Consider the following 17,596-nt stretch of genomic DNA (forward strand, 5'->3'; position numbering starts at 1 on the left):
AGGACATAGGATTTCCAATGCCCAACATCCATGTCTGACCTACAGTATGTACAGCAGTTTGCTTCCTCTGTGTCACAGACTCAGCTGTACCGGATTACATAACATGACAATTACTTTCAATTTAGAGCTGTGTCTTCTTATTTCAGTACATGTCAACTTTAAATCTCATTGTTTTAGCCAACTTTCAAAAATGTTTTTCTTTTTTTCTGGATTTTGAAAAGAATTCAGAGATTAGATAAAAACCGAATGCATTGCATCTTGTTTTATTTATTTTTGTTTCGCTGAGGTGCACCATATAAAAGTATATAGAGTCAGAGAGTATATTAAACATTTATCTCTCTCTTTACATCACATTATGCGCATGACTGCACGGAAAACAGTTCTGGCCAGTCCATAATCTTAAGAGGAGATCAATTTACCAACCGCAGTCCGAAAGTGCATTGCGAAATAACGCCTCCATTGAAGTGGGCGAAGGATGAATTATTCTAAAATGATAAATGCATTCTCACTGTGTTTAATAAGATCTAACCGGCTCTTACAAGAGCACCAAATGTAACCTTTACACTCGCTTCATCTGTTGACCTCCATGCCTCCTAAACTGGCTGGATTTACTCTTACACCAAATAATGTCACAGGTATGTCCCTCCACAGGCAGACCGAGTGTCTCGGCCAAAATCCAAAGCCTCTTTATTCAGTAACAGATCCTCCACAGAGCAAGAGCTTTTCTGCCCCTCTGCCATCACTGTGATGGGTTAAGAGAGCATCCGCTCCATCCGCGGAGCTGAGAGTATCATGTCATGAGCAATTACCGTAAATACACATAAATTATTCACACCTCAGGCGCTTCAGGAGAAAAGCGGACCAAACACAATCCGCAGTGAACACATCTTTATATTGTAAGATATCTGATAGCTCTAGATCAGGGGGTTTTTGTCAGCCAAATCCACTTGACCTAAATTATTTACTTAAAGTGCCCCCTGAGATTTTAAGTGAAGTTATAATATTTCAATAATTTAATAGCACATTTGCAAAAATGTAAAACATTTAAAATAATTAAAATAATTATTTTTTTAGCAAAAATATTTGACATAGTTATTACTATTATTGCCTATTATTGGACCTTCATCTGGTAATTTTCTTTTATTGGTACATTCAGCAACCTTCACACACTTGTAGGTAATAGGTGCATAAGAGGAAAGACTAAACAAAATGATCCCACACACAACAAATCTTGCAAAAGTATCAATAAGTTTAACAATCACAACGTTTAAAAAAACAAACGTGGACCGAAATGTTGTGATTATTAAACTTCTTGATACCTTTGCAAGACTCGCAGGGTGCAGGATCTTGTTGTTGTTGTTTTTTACTTTTATTGGGGGGAGAGCGGGGCACAACCTAACGCTATTGGTTTTGGCTCTATCATTCAAAAAATATTTAAGTTTTAAATATTTAGCACATACATCTCTGCTACAAATGAACACTTCAAGTTTGTTTGTGGGACCTACTGTTATCGTACAATTACACTGAAAGTAAAAGGAGTGCAAACGATAAAACTTACCCCATAGGTGGGGTTCTTCATTGTATTGAACTGAGGGTTTGTTGTATTAGATATTCTGTCTATATACTAAAGGTGGATATTGTTTATGTATCTGCCTATAATAGATTAATGTGTGGATATCCATCCATCCATAATCCTTCAACTAACCATCCTTGTATTATGCATCAATGCATATAAATACACTTTTTTTTAAAGGGCTGCATAATTGTGAGTTATTTTCACTTATATTGTATTAACAGTTATCACTTTGATGAATAGTATTTACATTGTTTTCATTTCATTATCATTGTATACTGGAGGCTTAATTGTAACACTGTGTGTAACCCACTGTGTAAAAATGTTTTCAATCCCAGCTTTCAGTTACTAAGAGTTGCTGACATGTTTCAAAATGGTTTAATGTTTTAGGTAACAAGATAGTGGTTAAAATAATACAGGGTTGGATTTGGTGACTTACACACCCAACTCAGAAATTGAAAAAACCATAAGATTAAGACATTTTCTTTTAAGTCTCCAAAACACTCTTTGTTCAATATCTTAACCAAAACACATCAAAACTCTTTTACAAATTCAAAAGAGATCATCCTCTGACAGTAAGAGAAAAACACCAAAAGCACAGATTGATCGGCCCTGTATGTAAAGTAGCCGGGTGATTCTCACGAAACCATTGAAACACTAATGATTTTAGCTTTAAAATGTGTAATATAGTAACATTAAAAAGCAGCAGAATTAACACAATACTGTGTTCTACCTTGCACAATGTGTGATTTCAACATAAGAATTTATAATTGTAAATTTTATCTCATTTTCTGCCGATATTTTCATTACCGCAATGTGTCCGGCTGTGTTTGAACATGCGTTATGTTGTAATTTAATCAAATTAACACAAAAATATTAAGAAAAAAAATAAATGGATGTTTTGCTAGACTACTTTAGATGACAGAAAAAATATTTACTGAATATTCATGTATAATAATAATGAAGAAAAATTAGGAAAATGATGTGTCCATGCCTGATGTTCTCATCCTCCGCAACACTTTTTGAGAACAGTTTAAGCACACATACAGAATTTTAATAAAGTTTGATTTTGAGTGACCAAGCACATGGACCAGTTACTTCAAGATGGCTACCAGGTAAGATTATTTTTTTTACAGTTAATTTGAAATATTGTCTTGTCAGAATGCTTACACGACATTTTGATTATCATTACCGCAACAGATGCTTATTAAATGTTAATTTAATTAATAGAAGCATAATACTTTGATTTAAAATGCATGTGCAGAATCTCCAAATTATGTTCTTTCAGGTTTGTCATGTCATTTTGAAAATATGTCAGTGTTGATGTTTTCTGACTGTTGCGGTAATGAGATTTTTTAGGACTATTTTTTAAAATTATGTTACAAAAAGTGTTAAATGATAAGTAAAAGTTTTTAAATTAATGTTCCCATTTACTCCAGACTTTGTTTTTCAATGTCTGGTGGGAAAAAAAGTAAATTTAAGCAATTTTTACATTTTCATGCTTGACATTTTTAAAACCAAGTTTTCGTGAGAATCACCCAGCCGTGTTACAATTAACCATTTGTTAGCCTCAAGTTTACAGGAATTCTCAGTTTCTTATATGTGTTTTAGTGTTGTGCAACGGTCACATGACATACAGATTAAACTAATAAAATATATATTTTACTAGTTTAATTTATGGGGTGGTTTCCCAGACAGGGATTAGATTAGTCCTAGACCAAAGCTGTCCAAACTGAAAACAACTTGCAATGACATATGTTAAAATACATTTGTGCCCTTTGTTTTGCCTCAAAATGGACACAAGTAATGTTTTTAGTAAGACATGTTTGTTTAAGTTATATTTCCTAATTACACTAGGGTCAAGTCCTGGTTTAAGCTAATCCCTGTCTGGGAAACCACCCCTTTATGATTTAATTGTAATTATTAATTAATTGCTTTTCATCAAGTCATAAACCCCCTGCAATTTCCTCGTAAACCATCAGGGGCTCGGGAACCTCATGGGAAACCCTGCTCTATATCATATGTGATTATAACAATAATAAGTTTTTTTCTGTACTAAATAAAATGTGTTTTGAAAAAGTGATCATTCACAAAATGATTCATGTACGCTGTAAGCCACGTAGACTTGCAGAGAGAAATTAAAGGAAGAATTGAGAGATTTAGAAAGATTTTTTTTACAATCGCTAGGACACATTTCTCAATTCTTGGTGAATTTTGCAAAACTTTTGACACAGTGAGCACAACAACAGTCTGTGTGAGTTAAACTGTGGATTTATCTTTGACACATCCGGCATTCAATGACTGTGTCTTTCAAATTTCATGAATTCGTTTCTTATTTTGACACAACTGCCACACTCCATACCTGAAGACAATTTTCAACAGTAATATTTTGTTGAAATATATTTCAAATCTAAAAATGAAATGCTTTCAAAACAGTAGTACAGGTGATTTCCACTGTAAATAGGAAAGGTTGGATCAACTTAAAAAATTACTTCAGTTTGTAACACCTAAGCAAAATTAAGTGTTTCAACCAACACGTTTAAGTGAAAAACACTTTAAATTAAAAAATTTAAGTTGAATTTTTTTTAGGTGTTTTTTAAGTTGATCCAACTTTTACTTTTTATAGTGGAAATCAACTTTTGTTCAAGAGAAGGAATTTAGCTTATTCACCATATCCCCCAGAGTTAGATAAGTCCATACATACCTTTCTCATCTCGGTGCGTGCTGTAACTCTGTCTGACGCAGCCCCCGCTAGCTTAGCTTAGCACAAAGTCTGGAAGTGAATGGCTCCAGCTAGTATACTGCTCCCAATAAGTGACAAAATAACGCGAACATTTTCCTATTTATGTGTTGTGGTTTATATAGTCACACCGTGTACAAATAACAAGGTGATATCTGAGACACAGCAATCTTTTAACAGTATACATACTGAGAACTATATTCTCAGAAGATGAAGCATTGCTACATGGGCGGAGTGATTTGCACAACTCTGACCGAACTCTCTGCTCCTCACCAGGGGCTTCACGGGTGCTGCAAGCAAATCACTCCGCCCAAGTAGCAGTGCTTCATCTTCTGAGAATATAGTTCTCAGTATGTATACTGTTAAAAGATCGCTGTGTCTCAGATATCACCTTGTTGTTTGTACACGGTGTGACTATACAAATCACAACACAAAAATAGGAAAATGTTATTTTGTTTCTTATTGGGAGCAGTTTGCTAGCTGGAGCCATTCACTTCCAGACTTTGTGCTAAGCTAAGCTAGCGGGGGGTGCGTCAGACAGAGTTACAGCACGCACTGAGATGAGAAAGGTATGTATGCACTTATCTAACTCTGAGGGATACGGTGAATAAGCTAAATTCCCAAAATCTAGGCGTGTTCCTTTAACAGTGTAGTTGAAGATCTGCACATGTTACTACTGTACCTAACTTCATTACCATCTATAAAAAGAGAATAACTTGCAGTAACTAAAAAATAAAAAAAATACAAATCATATATATTGAAGGATAGGCATACAGCATGTTGTCTGATTTATTCCTGTACATATATTGCTGTGAATTCTACAGTAAAGAGTTGTCCACACTGTAATAACCCAAATTACAGTATTACTGGCAACTAGCTGCCAGTAACTTACTGTAGATTTTACATTTATGTTATTTACTGGCAGCAGTTTGTTCAAAGTTAAATGAACATGAAACATTTTCAGTCTTTATCTTTTACAGTAAGTTACTGGCAACCAGCTGCATAATTTAAAAAAAATTCCAGTAGAAGAAAACATTGTATAATGCTACCGATTGTTAGTGTTTTTTAGGTCATTGTTTTATAGATGACCAAGTGTGTTTGTTGACAGACAACCTTTAGTGTTACGGAAGAATGAAGTTATTGGAAACATGTTTGAAGTAGATAGTTTTAGTGCATTTTGAATGTAAAATGAACTGATGTGTCAAGATGACAGTTGGTTAAGAGAACTGCATGAAGAGGTTTGCAAAAGTCACCATAGTATCAAGAAATGTATCCCAGCGATTAAAAAAAAAAACGGTGTTATTTTCATATGCAAACTAAAGTCTTAGATAAGATTTTTTGTAAATTATTTTTTTCTGTGTTATTCCAGTTTACTTTCTTTTCAATCTGGTTAAGAATCAAGGTGATAGCTCGTCCTGATACACTATATAAAGGTGCTTCACAATGCCATAAAAAGAAAATTATTTGCTGTAAGGTTCTATAAAGAATATTTAAAATCTGAAGAACCTTTCTGTTTTGCGAAAGGTTCTTTGTAGAGAAACAGATTCTTTAGGTTTAAAAGAAATTGTTACTTTCTTAACATTTGATTGAATGGTTCATATGGCATCACTGTGAAAAACCTTTTAGCACCTTTACAGTATATGTATGGGGTGAAGTTAAAGGTCTCTGACCTTTCATAAAGGACGTACTCTAAGTCCTCTGAGATACATGTGTAAGCTGAGAATCAGAGGAAATAGGACAGCTTAACAGGAAGAAAAAGCCCGCATAGTACACCAGAAACCAAACGTACTCCTCACCCAGCAAACTCAAACCACTGACAGGAAATTGTAAAGGATTATTTTCATCCCCAGGCAATTCAGAATGCTCCTGCTGCATCCGGAAACTCCGAAAATTGTTTAGAAAATATCAAAGTCCCCTACCACAGGAATATCCTCTCTAACATGGAAAAATGCCTCCTCTAATGAACACGTGACCATATTACATATTAGTCGTCATAAGCCAGACAAGCTAGAGTCCTCAGCAGTCTATTTGTAGAAACAGACTAAGTAAATCACCAAAGGAGATTATAAGTCCATTGCCTCACTGAGATAGCTAAAAACAAGCTACTGTTAGCTTTGGCCAAAGAAAAATATATTACCATTTGAATAGTATTTTTTAAAATAAGCAATAACAATTTAACAGCTTATTTCACAAGACAATGACATAAGCTGTATGCCACTCAATTTCACTTTGTCACAGTATAGAAAATTATTATCAGAGTCATTGAGATGATGTGACTATACATTGGGGAATCCCTCCTTATAGCCTGCAGTCATGGTCGTGTTGCGTTCAAAATACATGCAGTCTCAGATAACCAAACCACAGAGGTGAAGGTAGAGGTCAAGGTTAAGAATTTAATTTGTCATTAACAGTGTTCACATGCAATCCGTGTGTTACGGCTGGAAGCCTGCGATGTAAAAACCATCTCCCATAAAACTGTCCTGGATCTATGCACACAAAACATTACAAAGAATTCAGAGTTGCATTTATTACCTGACAGTAAACTGGAGTTAACTAAATTGAATTACTTTGTAATTGTATATGCTGCTGCTGGCTATAATAGTGTGAGAAGATATCTGCCATGACTGTTGCATTTGTGCCAGATTTTTAGTTTTGCCTCAACCTCTCAACATACTCCTACAACGAACACAACAGTGATGTGATAAACTGAACTTAGTTAAAGGTGATTTCAGTCAATATAAAGCTGATCCTGACCTGACAACGCATACATTATAGCTGATATGTGTGGACTGAATGGATGCTGTTTGTTTGTGCTGACTCATTTAAACCATTGACTGGCAACAAATCATAGTGGCAGTGACTTAACCTTCATCCCTCTCTGTGAGAGCAGAACGTGCTACTCCACGTGCACAGTCGCACCCCCTACCAATAATGCTGAAGTAAATCCGTCACACACGATAAATCACAGAGAAATGATGTGCCCTGTCCTTTATGGTCAGGAAACATTAATAACAAAAAAGCCTGAGCAAGCATGTGTGGCAGAGATGGATGCAGTTAAATATGATAATGACAGTTTAATGTATGTTTGTGGGTCTCTCCTTTCACCTCTCCTCTCTAAAGTTTGTTCCTGTTTCCAACTTTCTTTTTCAGCTCCTTTCACTTTATGTTACTCTGCTGTACCTCATTTTCCTTCATTAGCCTTTAAGTTATGTTACAAGTTACAGTGTGCACTCTTAAAATGGCTGGGTAAATATTGGACAGAACACATGCTGGGTCCAAAAAAAATAACAACCCAAAGTTAGGTTGTTGTTATGCAACCATGGATTATAATAACCCAACAATTGGGTTAAAATAACCCAGCATTGGACCAATTTTAACCCAGCATGTGTTCTGTTCCATGTTTACCCATTATGGGTCATAAATAACCCATTTTTTGGCATTTTTAGAGTGTGGTCATATCCACTCGGCCTCTGAACATTTTTCATATTTATTTATTTATTATTTCTTAACGCCATTCTAGCTAGCATCTATGGCTATATTTGTGGCAAGAACCATTATATACACAAGTTAATCCACACAAGTTGATATATACAAATTCCATGTTATACATGCCATTTCCATGTTGTACATGGTATACATGCCATTTTCCCTGGACATGTCCTGGCCAGGATTTCGGGTGCATCCTCAGGATGTTGCATTGGTTGACCGCATACGTCATCGAGGTTTAATATTTCAGGTTTTATTTAAAAAAAGCAACTATTACATTTTAAGGTAAGCCTAAAACTACAATTGTATGTCTTAAGAAAAATAAATCTTCATTTTATAATGTTTTAAACTAGAATGTGAGTACCCCGATGACGTATGCGGTCGACAAATATGATTTCTCGAAGACAGACCCGAAATCCTGGCCAGGACGTGTCCGAGGAAAATGGCACGTATGGTCATCCTAAATTTGAACAACTCCAATTAACCTAACCTGGGGTGTGTTTCCCAAAACCATAGTTACTAACTAAGTAAGCAACTTTGTTGGTTGCAATGCAATTTCTAACCATTGCCAACCAACTAAGTTGCTAACAGGTTAGCAACGATGCTTTTGGGAAACGCACTCCAGCATGTCTTCGGACTGTGGTTGGTAACCGGATTACCCGGAGTAAACGCACGTGGACACAGGGAGAACATGCAAACTCCAAATGTTTCATGTTAAAGAGACAGCTCAGCCAAAAATAAAAATTCACGTACTCACGCTCATGTAATTTTGAACTTTTATGACTTTGATACTTTTTTGATATTTAGCAGAAGAGGAAAATATTCAAGAATGCTCATTTGGCTCTTTTTCTATACAAAGTGAACGTGGACTGAACTGTTAGTCTAATATTCACCTTTATCGTTACCTTTTGCCCCCTGTTCATGTAGCTCAATTGGAAGAGCATTGCAATAGCATTGCAAAAGGTCATGGGTTTGATTCCCTGGGAACACATTTGCTGATAAAATTGTAAAAACGCATCCACCAAATGTAAATGTAAACTTTTTTGAGTTTCACATAAGGTGCAAGTGAACAACTGGGGTGAAAAATTATCCCTCTAAATGTTCAGCCCAAAGGTTAAGCGCTAGTTTTGTGTAAAATGTACTATAACTGAACATTTATAAGCAAAATTATTCCATAATTAAAGGTAAAGTTGTTTGCATATGATCCATAACTGTATGCCTGTTACCATGATTGCAATGCTTATATTTCTTATTATTAAAGGATTAGTCAATTTTCTTAAAAAAAAATCCTGATAATTTACTCACCACTATGTCATCCAAAACGTTTATGTCTTTCTTTGTTCAGTCGAGAAGAAATTATGTTTTTTGGGGAAAACATTCTAGGATTTTTCTCATTTTAATGGACTTTAATGGACCCCAACACTTAACAGTTTTAATGCAAGTTTAAAATTGCAGTTTCAACGCAGCTTCAAAGGACTCTGAACGATCCCAAACGAGGCATAAGGGTCTTATCTAGCGAAACTATTGTCATTTTTGGCAAGAAAAATAAAAAATATGCACTTTTAAACCACAACTCCTTGTCTATCTGCGGTCCTGTGACGCGCCAGGGCGACCTCACGTAATTGCGTAATGACGTCGAAAGGTCGTGTGTTACATATATGAAACGCACATTTGCGGACCATTTTAAACAATAAACTGACACAAAGACATTAATTACTATCATTCGACATACAACAACGTCGGAAAGGTCCTCTTTCACGCTGGCACGTCACAGGACCGAAGGAAGACGAGAAGTTGTGGTTTAAAAGTGCATATTTTTTATTTTTCTTGCCAAAAATGACAATCGTTTCGCTAGATAAGACCCTTATTCCTCGTTTGGGATCATTTAGAGTTCTTTGAAACAGCAATATTAAACTGCATTAAAACTGTTAAGTGTTGGGGTCCATTAAAGTCCATAAAAATCCTGGAATGTTTTCCTCAAAAAACATAATTTCTTCTTGACTGAACAAAGAAAATTTTTTGGATGAAATGGTGGTGAGTAAATTATCTGAACTTTTTTTAATAATCCTTTAATATTCCCGATAGAGTTTTTATTACTAACATTATCAGGATCCTATAAGTTTTCTTTTATTAAATGTATTCTTTAACTTTGTTTATTCAGGATGCTTCTTATTTCCCTCTTAGAAAGCTTCTTTTTTCACGAGCCAAAGGGCACGAAAAAAATCCTGTACATTAAAGCATTTCACTAATGGGTCTTCTGACTGCTTTCCCTGGCTGTATTCTGGGAAGTAGGCGATCAGTGCCATTGGGACTGGGCACTGAGTGAAGGCAAGCCCTCTGAGCAGCTGTGAAAAACCATTTCAATTTTCTCAACAACCTTCCATCAATGCATTGGTAGCAAGGCGTTCTATTAATGTGTAAGAAAGCACAATTCCTCAAAAACTTCCCTAGATGATAACATTGTTATTTAACAAGCAATATCTTCTTCAATAGATTAAATATGACCACCATACTGTTATTGCTTACAGAATAGCACTGAAATGTAAATACAAACTGTAAGTGCTATTAAAATCATTGCATAATGCATCCATATCGATCCTCAGCATTTGCAAAAATAAAAATCATAAACAGACACACATCTCGGTTAAAATTGGCAGCCAAAATAGTTTCAAACTAGGTTTCCAAGAACATTCAAATTTCCTCTAGTGTGGCCATACAAAGAACTATACCAATAAAAAATATGCACCTTCTTTTGTGATACAGTATGAACCCCTGGGCTAATACGTCAATCACGACATCCAGGAAAGAGCATATGGATTCTGTTATATTTATAAATTCATTGGGTTTTAGATTTCATCATGTCACTGCAAGTTTGGGTTTTTACTGTAAACATTACCCTTGATTATTCATTGTAAGACAATCTGATAATCCATTTTATATTGAATATTTGCACTATAATTACATATGGTAAATTGAAGTGCTGGTTTGTTGTTTTTGGTGGAAACATCTTTGCCATCATTCTGGGAGGAATTATTATTGGGTATACTTAGATATTTGTGCATGGTGCATGCATGGGCCATGTGCTTGGCCTACCTTGGCTGCCACAGAAGAGCTTGGTTTCTCCAGCAAATCCCAGAGCTTCTGCCTTTTATCCGGACAGCAGCCCGTGTCCACCTGATCTCCTTCTTTCTCTCGAAGGCCTCTCTCCTCAGTTCTTCGTTCATCTGCTCCTTCTTTTGATGATAGCGTGCCTGGCAGCATGACTCCAGATAGATTTCATCAATGCCCCAGTAGTCAAGCTCCTGACCAAAAGACAGAGCGCACATCTCTTCCATCATGTGCAGCTTGCCCGTCCGATAAAAGTTTAAAATGGAGGAAAAGGCACCAGGGTGCCTATCAAAGAAATACTCGTTATCATTCAGACTGTAGTCGTCACAGATCTCCATTAAGGTTTCATGGGTGTTGCAGTCTCTAAGTTTTCCCAGACGCGTTCGTGGCAGGCGGTCAAGGGTTCTCCACAGAACCTCGTGGACCAGTCCACCCACGTTGATCCGGACTCTTCTGGATCTGGCTTTTGTCCGGATTATTTCGATGGGTTCCGGCGGGAGCGAGCCCTGCGGCCTTGAGACTTTCTGAGTCCCAAAGTTTGCCCTCTCTGCCATAATGTGCTACTCGAATGCTATGCTATATAAGATGCCAACAAGGAGTATTGTGGTGAATCCACCTCAGACAAGGCCCTTCATGGTCACACCTGAAATGAAATAAGATGTAACTCTGTAACTGAAAAACAGAAATTATGGAACTTTTAAAAATTAATTAATAAATCTTCACGTGGATTCCAAGTTTCCAAAAATAAGCATTTCTGTAGAACCAGCAACCACACACTATTATTATATTGAACCTTAGCTCCAAAAATTAATAAACCAATAAACTTTTTAGGCTAAAACCAGCCGTACAGCACACGATGTACAAAAGGAAGAGGATTATGTAAGAAATAATTGACAACGTTTAATTATTCGAAAATAATGCACAACCAAGGTGGTAATGGGGCACGACGCGAAGCGGACCGGACTCATTTATTCCGCTTATACCACAGTTACCACAGACATGGCTCTGGTGGTTAAGACATTTGACAGGTCAGGTGTGCGTTTATCAAAAAAATAATGCATACCCGTGGAACATTTCTCAACCAATCAGAATAAAGCATTTAAAGGAAAACACCACCGTTTTTCAATATTTTACTATGTTCTTACCTCAACTTAGACAAATTAATACACACCTATCTTTTTTCAATGCGTGCACTTAATCTTTGTACAGCGCGTCATGAATGTGTTAGCATTTAGCCTAGCCCCATTCATTCCTTAGGATCCAAACAGGGATGAATTTAGAAGCCACCAAACACTTCCATGTTTTTGCCCTATTTAAAGACTTTTGCATATTGTATATTGTATGGCGGAAGAGCACTTAATTTGCAGCACTTCGACCTCAGGCACAGTAATATTGACGGAAGTTTGAGCGAGAGGGGGAGGCGCCGAGGTAAACTAAGGGGCTGTTTACACTTGGTATTAAGATGTGTTTTCATCTATCGGATCACAAGTAGACGAAAGAGACACATCATGTTTACACCTGGTATTTAATCCGTCTCTTTTGTCCACTTTTGACCGCTTCTGTCATGATTACTTTGAGGAGATGGTCTGTGGGCAAGTCTCTCTGCTGTAATTTAAATGCGAGTGGGAGTAATAATGAGATAAATGGACGTGAACTAATATTATGTCGGAGTCCGCTGCTTGTGTTGTTAGTAAACATGCTGCACAGGGTTTTGTACATGTATATGTTAGAGCTTTCTCTGATATTTCAGGGCAATTGATGAAATAAGATTGCACAACTTTCACACGCTTGCAAAATGAAACTACGCGAAAATATCTATATTTTATCAATTAAAAGCTAAAATAGCACTGTACACTGTGTGTTCACGCCAGAAGTCAGAAAAGACGTAAAACATTGTGTTTAGTACCTCAGATTAGATCAAAGCCGGCGCCAAACCATAACTAACAGGGGGGCACATGGCATGTGGCATACAACTGGTACAGACTGTCAGCTCATTTCCCGTATAAAGTGCAAAAGACCACAAACTATGCGCAAAACTTTTTTGAACTTCGACCGCGGCGTGAGTGCAAGCTGCGCTCGCGCTTTGCTCGATGCAACAATAACCGCCCTCGCGCGGCGCGCAAGCCATTGAAATGAATGGGTTTCATAACGCAGGGCACACCGCGTCCTAAAAGCCGTTTTACTATAATCACGTCGTAATGCTGTTAACGGTCTATAGCCACATAAAGACACGTAAAGACGCATGAGACGCCGGAATACAACCAATCAGAGAAACTGGTCTATTTTAATTAAATAAAACATATATCAACTATATTTTCCTCATTTGATTACATTAAAAGTCATGAAACATTCAATGTTAAATTTATTTTAATTATTCTTGATATATATTAAATTAATAAAAAACTTTGTAGGGGGGGCCACAACAACCTGTTTGGGGGGCACGGCCCGCGAATGCCCCCCCTTGAGGCCGGCCCTGGATAAGATAAATGGGCAGAGAGAAGGCAGTCTCCTGTGGCTGTTCGAACACATTCAACCACATGTGAGTTTACACTACAAAAGCAATCCGATCTAAAGGGGTTTCGACTACCTCTGAATGTGGTTGAAAGTGGTCGAAAGTGGATGAGCTCAAAATGTTTTGAACACCGTTTACACCTGGCATTAACGTCGTCCACTTGTGATACTCACGTAACAGTTTTTAAATAGGGAAAACAAGTGTTTGGTGGCTTCTAAATTCATTCCTGATTGGATCCTAAGGAATGAATGGGGCTAGGCTAAATGCTAACACATTCACAACGCGCTGTACAAAGATTAAGTGTGCGCATTGAAAAAATAAAGGTATGTATTCATTTGTCTAAGTTGAGATAAGAACATATTAAAATATTGAAAAACGGGGGTGTTTTCCTTTAACAGCCCCATGGTATAAGATGCATTATCTTACAATCATTAAAATGAAGGTTTTACAAATGGTTCCTCACAGCGATGGCATAGAAGAACCAAGTTTGGTTCCCCAAAGAACCTTTTAGTCAAAGTTCATGTTAAATTCTAAAAAAAAACATTTATTTTTAAGCTGTATATCTTTATGTAACCAAATGGTTTTTCTATGGCATCGTGTAGTTCCTTAAATTTTTAAGAGTTTAACACAGACAATACACACTTTAAACCACCTGCAATGACTTTCACAGTCATAATGTAGATTCACAGATCTAGAAAAACAAATGTATAGATAAACCATTGAATGACAATTACAGTGTTGTTCTTATGGAGCGTTTAAATGTCAAGCTGGCTATACTTCTGCTCTGAGGACAGACGATAATGCGATTGAGTATTTAAGGATGTCTTGATGATAAATCCCGGTAGGACTATTTAGCGGACTTCTATTTCCTGCTCTTAAAAGACTTCGTAACAGCCGGCTATTTAAAACTTCCAACCAGAGAGAAAACTATATAGGCCAACATTTCATAATGTGCACACTGCGATGTTACCGAAACTATAGGCTACTGTTCCGTGGTGAAGTTTGCTTTGCTTTAACACTTTATCACATCCATTTTATCCCGCAGCAGCTTATGCCTTATCCTCACAAGGTTAAGTTGGTGTGCCCCCTAATATTGCAACTCATTTCTATCTTAAAAATCAGCTCACAAGTTCAAGTGAGAAAAAAATATTCACAAGACGTGAGCAAAAAATATATTAGCGTAACGTTCTGGGAACCTAAAGAGAACGTTAAGCAAACTTTCCTGGCTAACCAATAGGAAACGTTTGTTTGTCCGTTACGAAAAAAACAAATTGTTAGCTACTTTAGGAGGATGAGGGTTTAAAACCGTTCGTTTTCGTATTTAAGGTATTTATGCCTAAAATAATTCCTTGTGGTATTTCACGATAACCGTCTAATCCGTAATTAGTAGCCTATTTTTGTGCACCTGGTAAAAGTGTAGGTAAACTGCTGTGGCACGCGCGTGTGCGTGGAGTTTTGGAACATGATGAAAACAAACGCGACGCTCGGATAGCACCATCTTCTGCGATATACCGATCTTTAAGGCGATTTAAATTATGATCTTACCTCTCCTCCGTTTTTCTTCTTTATATGCAAGTACTAAAACAAGTATATCAGCCTTTTATTTCCTCCTCCATCCGATTAAGGAAGAGATGCATTAGTTGAAGCCCTGTTCGGACAGCCGCTCTTCTTCATTTTCGTATGTAAAGCTCACAAACTACTCGTGCAAATGAAGTAAAAAGGTACCAGTAAAAGTGTGGATTATTCTCGCCACGAAGCCATGATAATGTTATAAAGATAAGTGGTGTCACGCGTGGAGCTCGAGCGAGGAGCATCGACTGAGCTGGAGTGCATCATCCCAGCCCGGAGGTGAAGCCTAATTGGATTGAGCTGTACAGTACATCAGCAGCAGGGATAGCACATAGCAGCATCATCTCCCATCGTCCCATACAAGAAGAATCAGTGTCAGTGATCATAGCAAGTTCACATGAGGTGGGAACATGACACAATGAAAAACGCTGACTCTACATCTGGAGCATATCAACAGAGCATTTCAAGCTACTTTTATTTCATTTAACCCTTAAATACTCCTCGGGTCTTTCATTTTAACGTTTTATTTTTTGGAATCTGATGACAAATAAAATGTCAAAATAGTACGACATATGCTGATTCATTTGATCATATATTGTTAATGACGTAGGACAGTTTTACACTAATCAGCAAAGAGATCAATAAAGACCCAACCTGTATGTAGCTTAATGATTGGCGAAATTTAAGATTAATTTAAATGTTCTCATGCAAACTTATCAGATTACTGATAAGTTTGCCTTAGGCCTACTAATTGTGAGAAATTAATCAGATTAATCCACTAATAGTAATGTACAATTTTAAAATCCTCAGACCTTTCACACTAACCCATTAGCTTTTGAAAACTCAATGACAGCTAATTTCAAAATTAATCGGTAGATTATCTGAAATGTTAAACACAAGAACACAGTTATACACAATGTCCCCGCTATTTATTTTAATAATAAAACAACAGGATAAAGTTCCACTGGCGTATTTCAGTTGACCACTAGAGGGCGATATTGTCCTTTTGTTTTTTGCAGTGTGCACATGTGCCCACCCTCCATCACAATTTGTCTTACTGTCAGCTTTCTCCTGTCTGGGATACAATGTAAAGTATGTGGCTGTCAACAGATATTCAACAGGCTCTCTCTTCCTGTCTGTCTCTCTCTCTCTCTCTCTCTCTCTCTCTCTTTCTCTCTCTCTCTCTCTCTCTCTCTCTCTCTCTCTCTCTCTCTCTCTCTCTCTCTCTCTCTCTCTCTCTCTCTCTCTCTCTCTCTGTGCCTTTGGAGCTTTTAAAACTCTCAATAGTGCCGAACTCATTAAAAATACAGTGAATATGGTTTTCGATTGCAAACCAAACACTCACAGCTAAGGAAAGGTCAAGTGCAAAGTTTTCAGCAGTCATCCCCAACAATTAAAATTCCCTTCATTAAAAAAATCATTAAATAAAAAAATCTCTGTAATGTTAAAAACATAAATATTTTGTTCCTGAAATTTTTGGAAAAAAAGAATTACTGTGTCACTTTTTTGTGTGGAAATACTGAATATTGTTTTATTATTAGTCAATGTTGTGTATCAGATTGTAATGCTGTTAGAGGCTAGTAAACATTTAGGGGTTGTGTACACCAAAACTTTTAAACGCGGCTGAAAACGCCTGGACAACGCCGAATGTCAGCTGTTTTTCAACTGAGTGCCAACTTTCTTCAGCTAAGCGCTTTGGTAGCTCTGATACGTCAGCTGTGAGACGGTTGGTTGCAGTGATACTTGGCCCGCCCCACCTCCACTGTGATTGGACGGCCGCGTGAGAACTGACATTGACGAGCGGAGCTTTTCTTCCAAAGGTCAACATTTTTCAACTCTCGGTGCTCAGCGCTGAGCGCGGAAAAAACGCCAGGCGCCGGTTTTCAGCGCAGAGAAAAACCGCTAGCTGCATGACTTATTTGAAAAACGCAGAGCTTCCATTGGAAACTATTGAAAACATGCGCCAGCCGCGGGCTTAAAAGCTTTGGTGTGTCCAGCCCCTTAAAGGTGCAGTGTGTAAATTTTAGTGGCATCTAGTGGTGAGGTTGCGAATTGCAACCAATGGCTCAGTTAGCTGCTCACAAATCGCATTTAAAACTTATAGAGAAGCTATGGTAGCCACCACCAGACAAACATGTCATCTTCAGAGACAGCTTCGTAAAAAAGGTTTGTCCATTAAGGGCTTCTGTGGAAACATGGCGGCACACAATGGTGACTTCCGTGTTAGGGGACCCTCTGTTTATTTAGATTAAAATGTCTCATTCTAAGGTAATAAAAACATAAGGGTTCATTATAAAAGGTCTTTATTAATGCCCTACAAAGGCAAAAGACCTTAACTCGCTAGAGTGTGAAACTTTAAAGTTTAGACTTATGGTGAGTTTCAGTTGTCAGTTAATTTCTTCTTTATTTTTATTTTCTCGAAAAAACATAAAATTGACTCAAGACACTAATGCAAATAATAAAGGAGGTCTTGAATGTCTCAAAAATATCAATAAGTAATTTTTGACCAAAAACGAAGTTACTTTCTTTTGCCTTTGTAGGGCAGTATACACCCCTGATAATATAGTTTTGTATATTATTTTGCATTTCTGTCAAGAGATCCTTCTAA

At 37.1% G+C, this 17,596-nt stretch overlaps 1 protein-coding gene across 1 annotated transcript in view; it reads right to left on the minus strand.

Moving 5' to 3' along the window:
* kcnb2a (potassium voltage-gated channel subfamily B member 2a) overlaps nucleotides 1-15,416 on the minus strand; it is a 32,179-nt gene extending 16,763 nt beyond the window's left edge. Inside the window, 3 exon segments of the mRNA XM_055202030.2 lie at nucleotides 10,893-11,011; nucleotides 11,014-11,550; nucleotides 14,965-15,416. Coding sequence (XP_055058005.2) covers nucleotides 10,893-11,011; nucleotides 11,014-11,461 — 567 coding nt within the window. The 5' untranslated portion in view covers nucleotides 11,462-11,550; nucleotides 14,965-15,416.
* Between the last annotated feature and the right edge of the window lie 2,180 nt (nucleotides 15,417-17,596).

The sequence above is a fragment of the Misgurnus anguillicaudatus genome, chromosome 2 (assembly GCF_027580225.2).
Source record: "Misgurnus anguillicaudatus chromosome 2, ASM2758022v2, whole genome shotgun sequence".
Taxonomy (NCBI): Eukaryota; Metazoa; Chordata; class Actinopteri; order Cypriniformes; family Cobitidae; genus Misgurnus; species Misgurnus anguillicaudatus.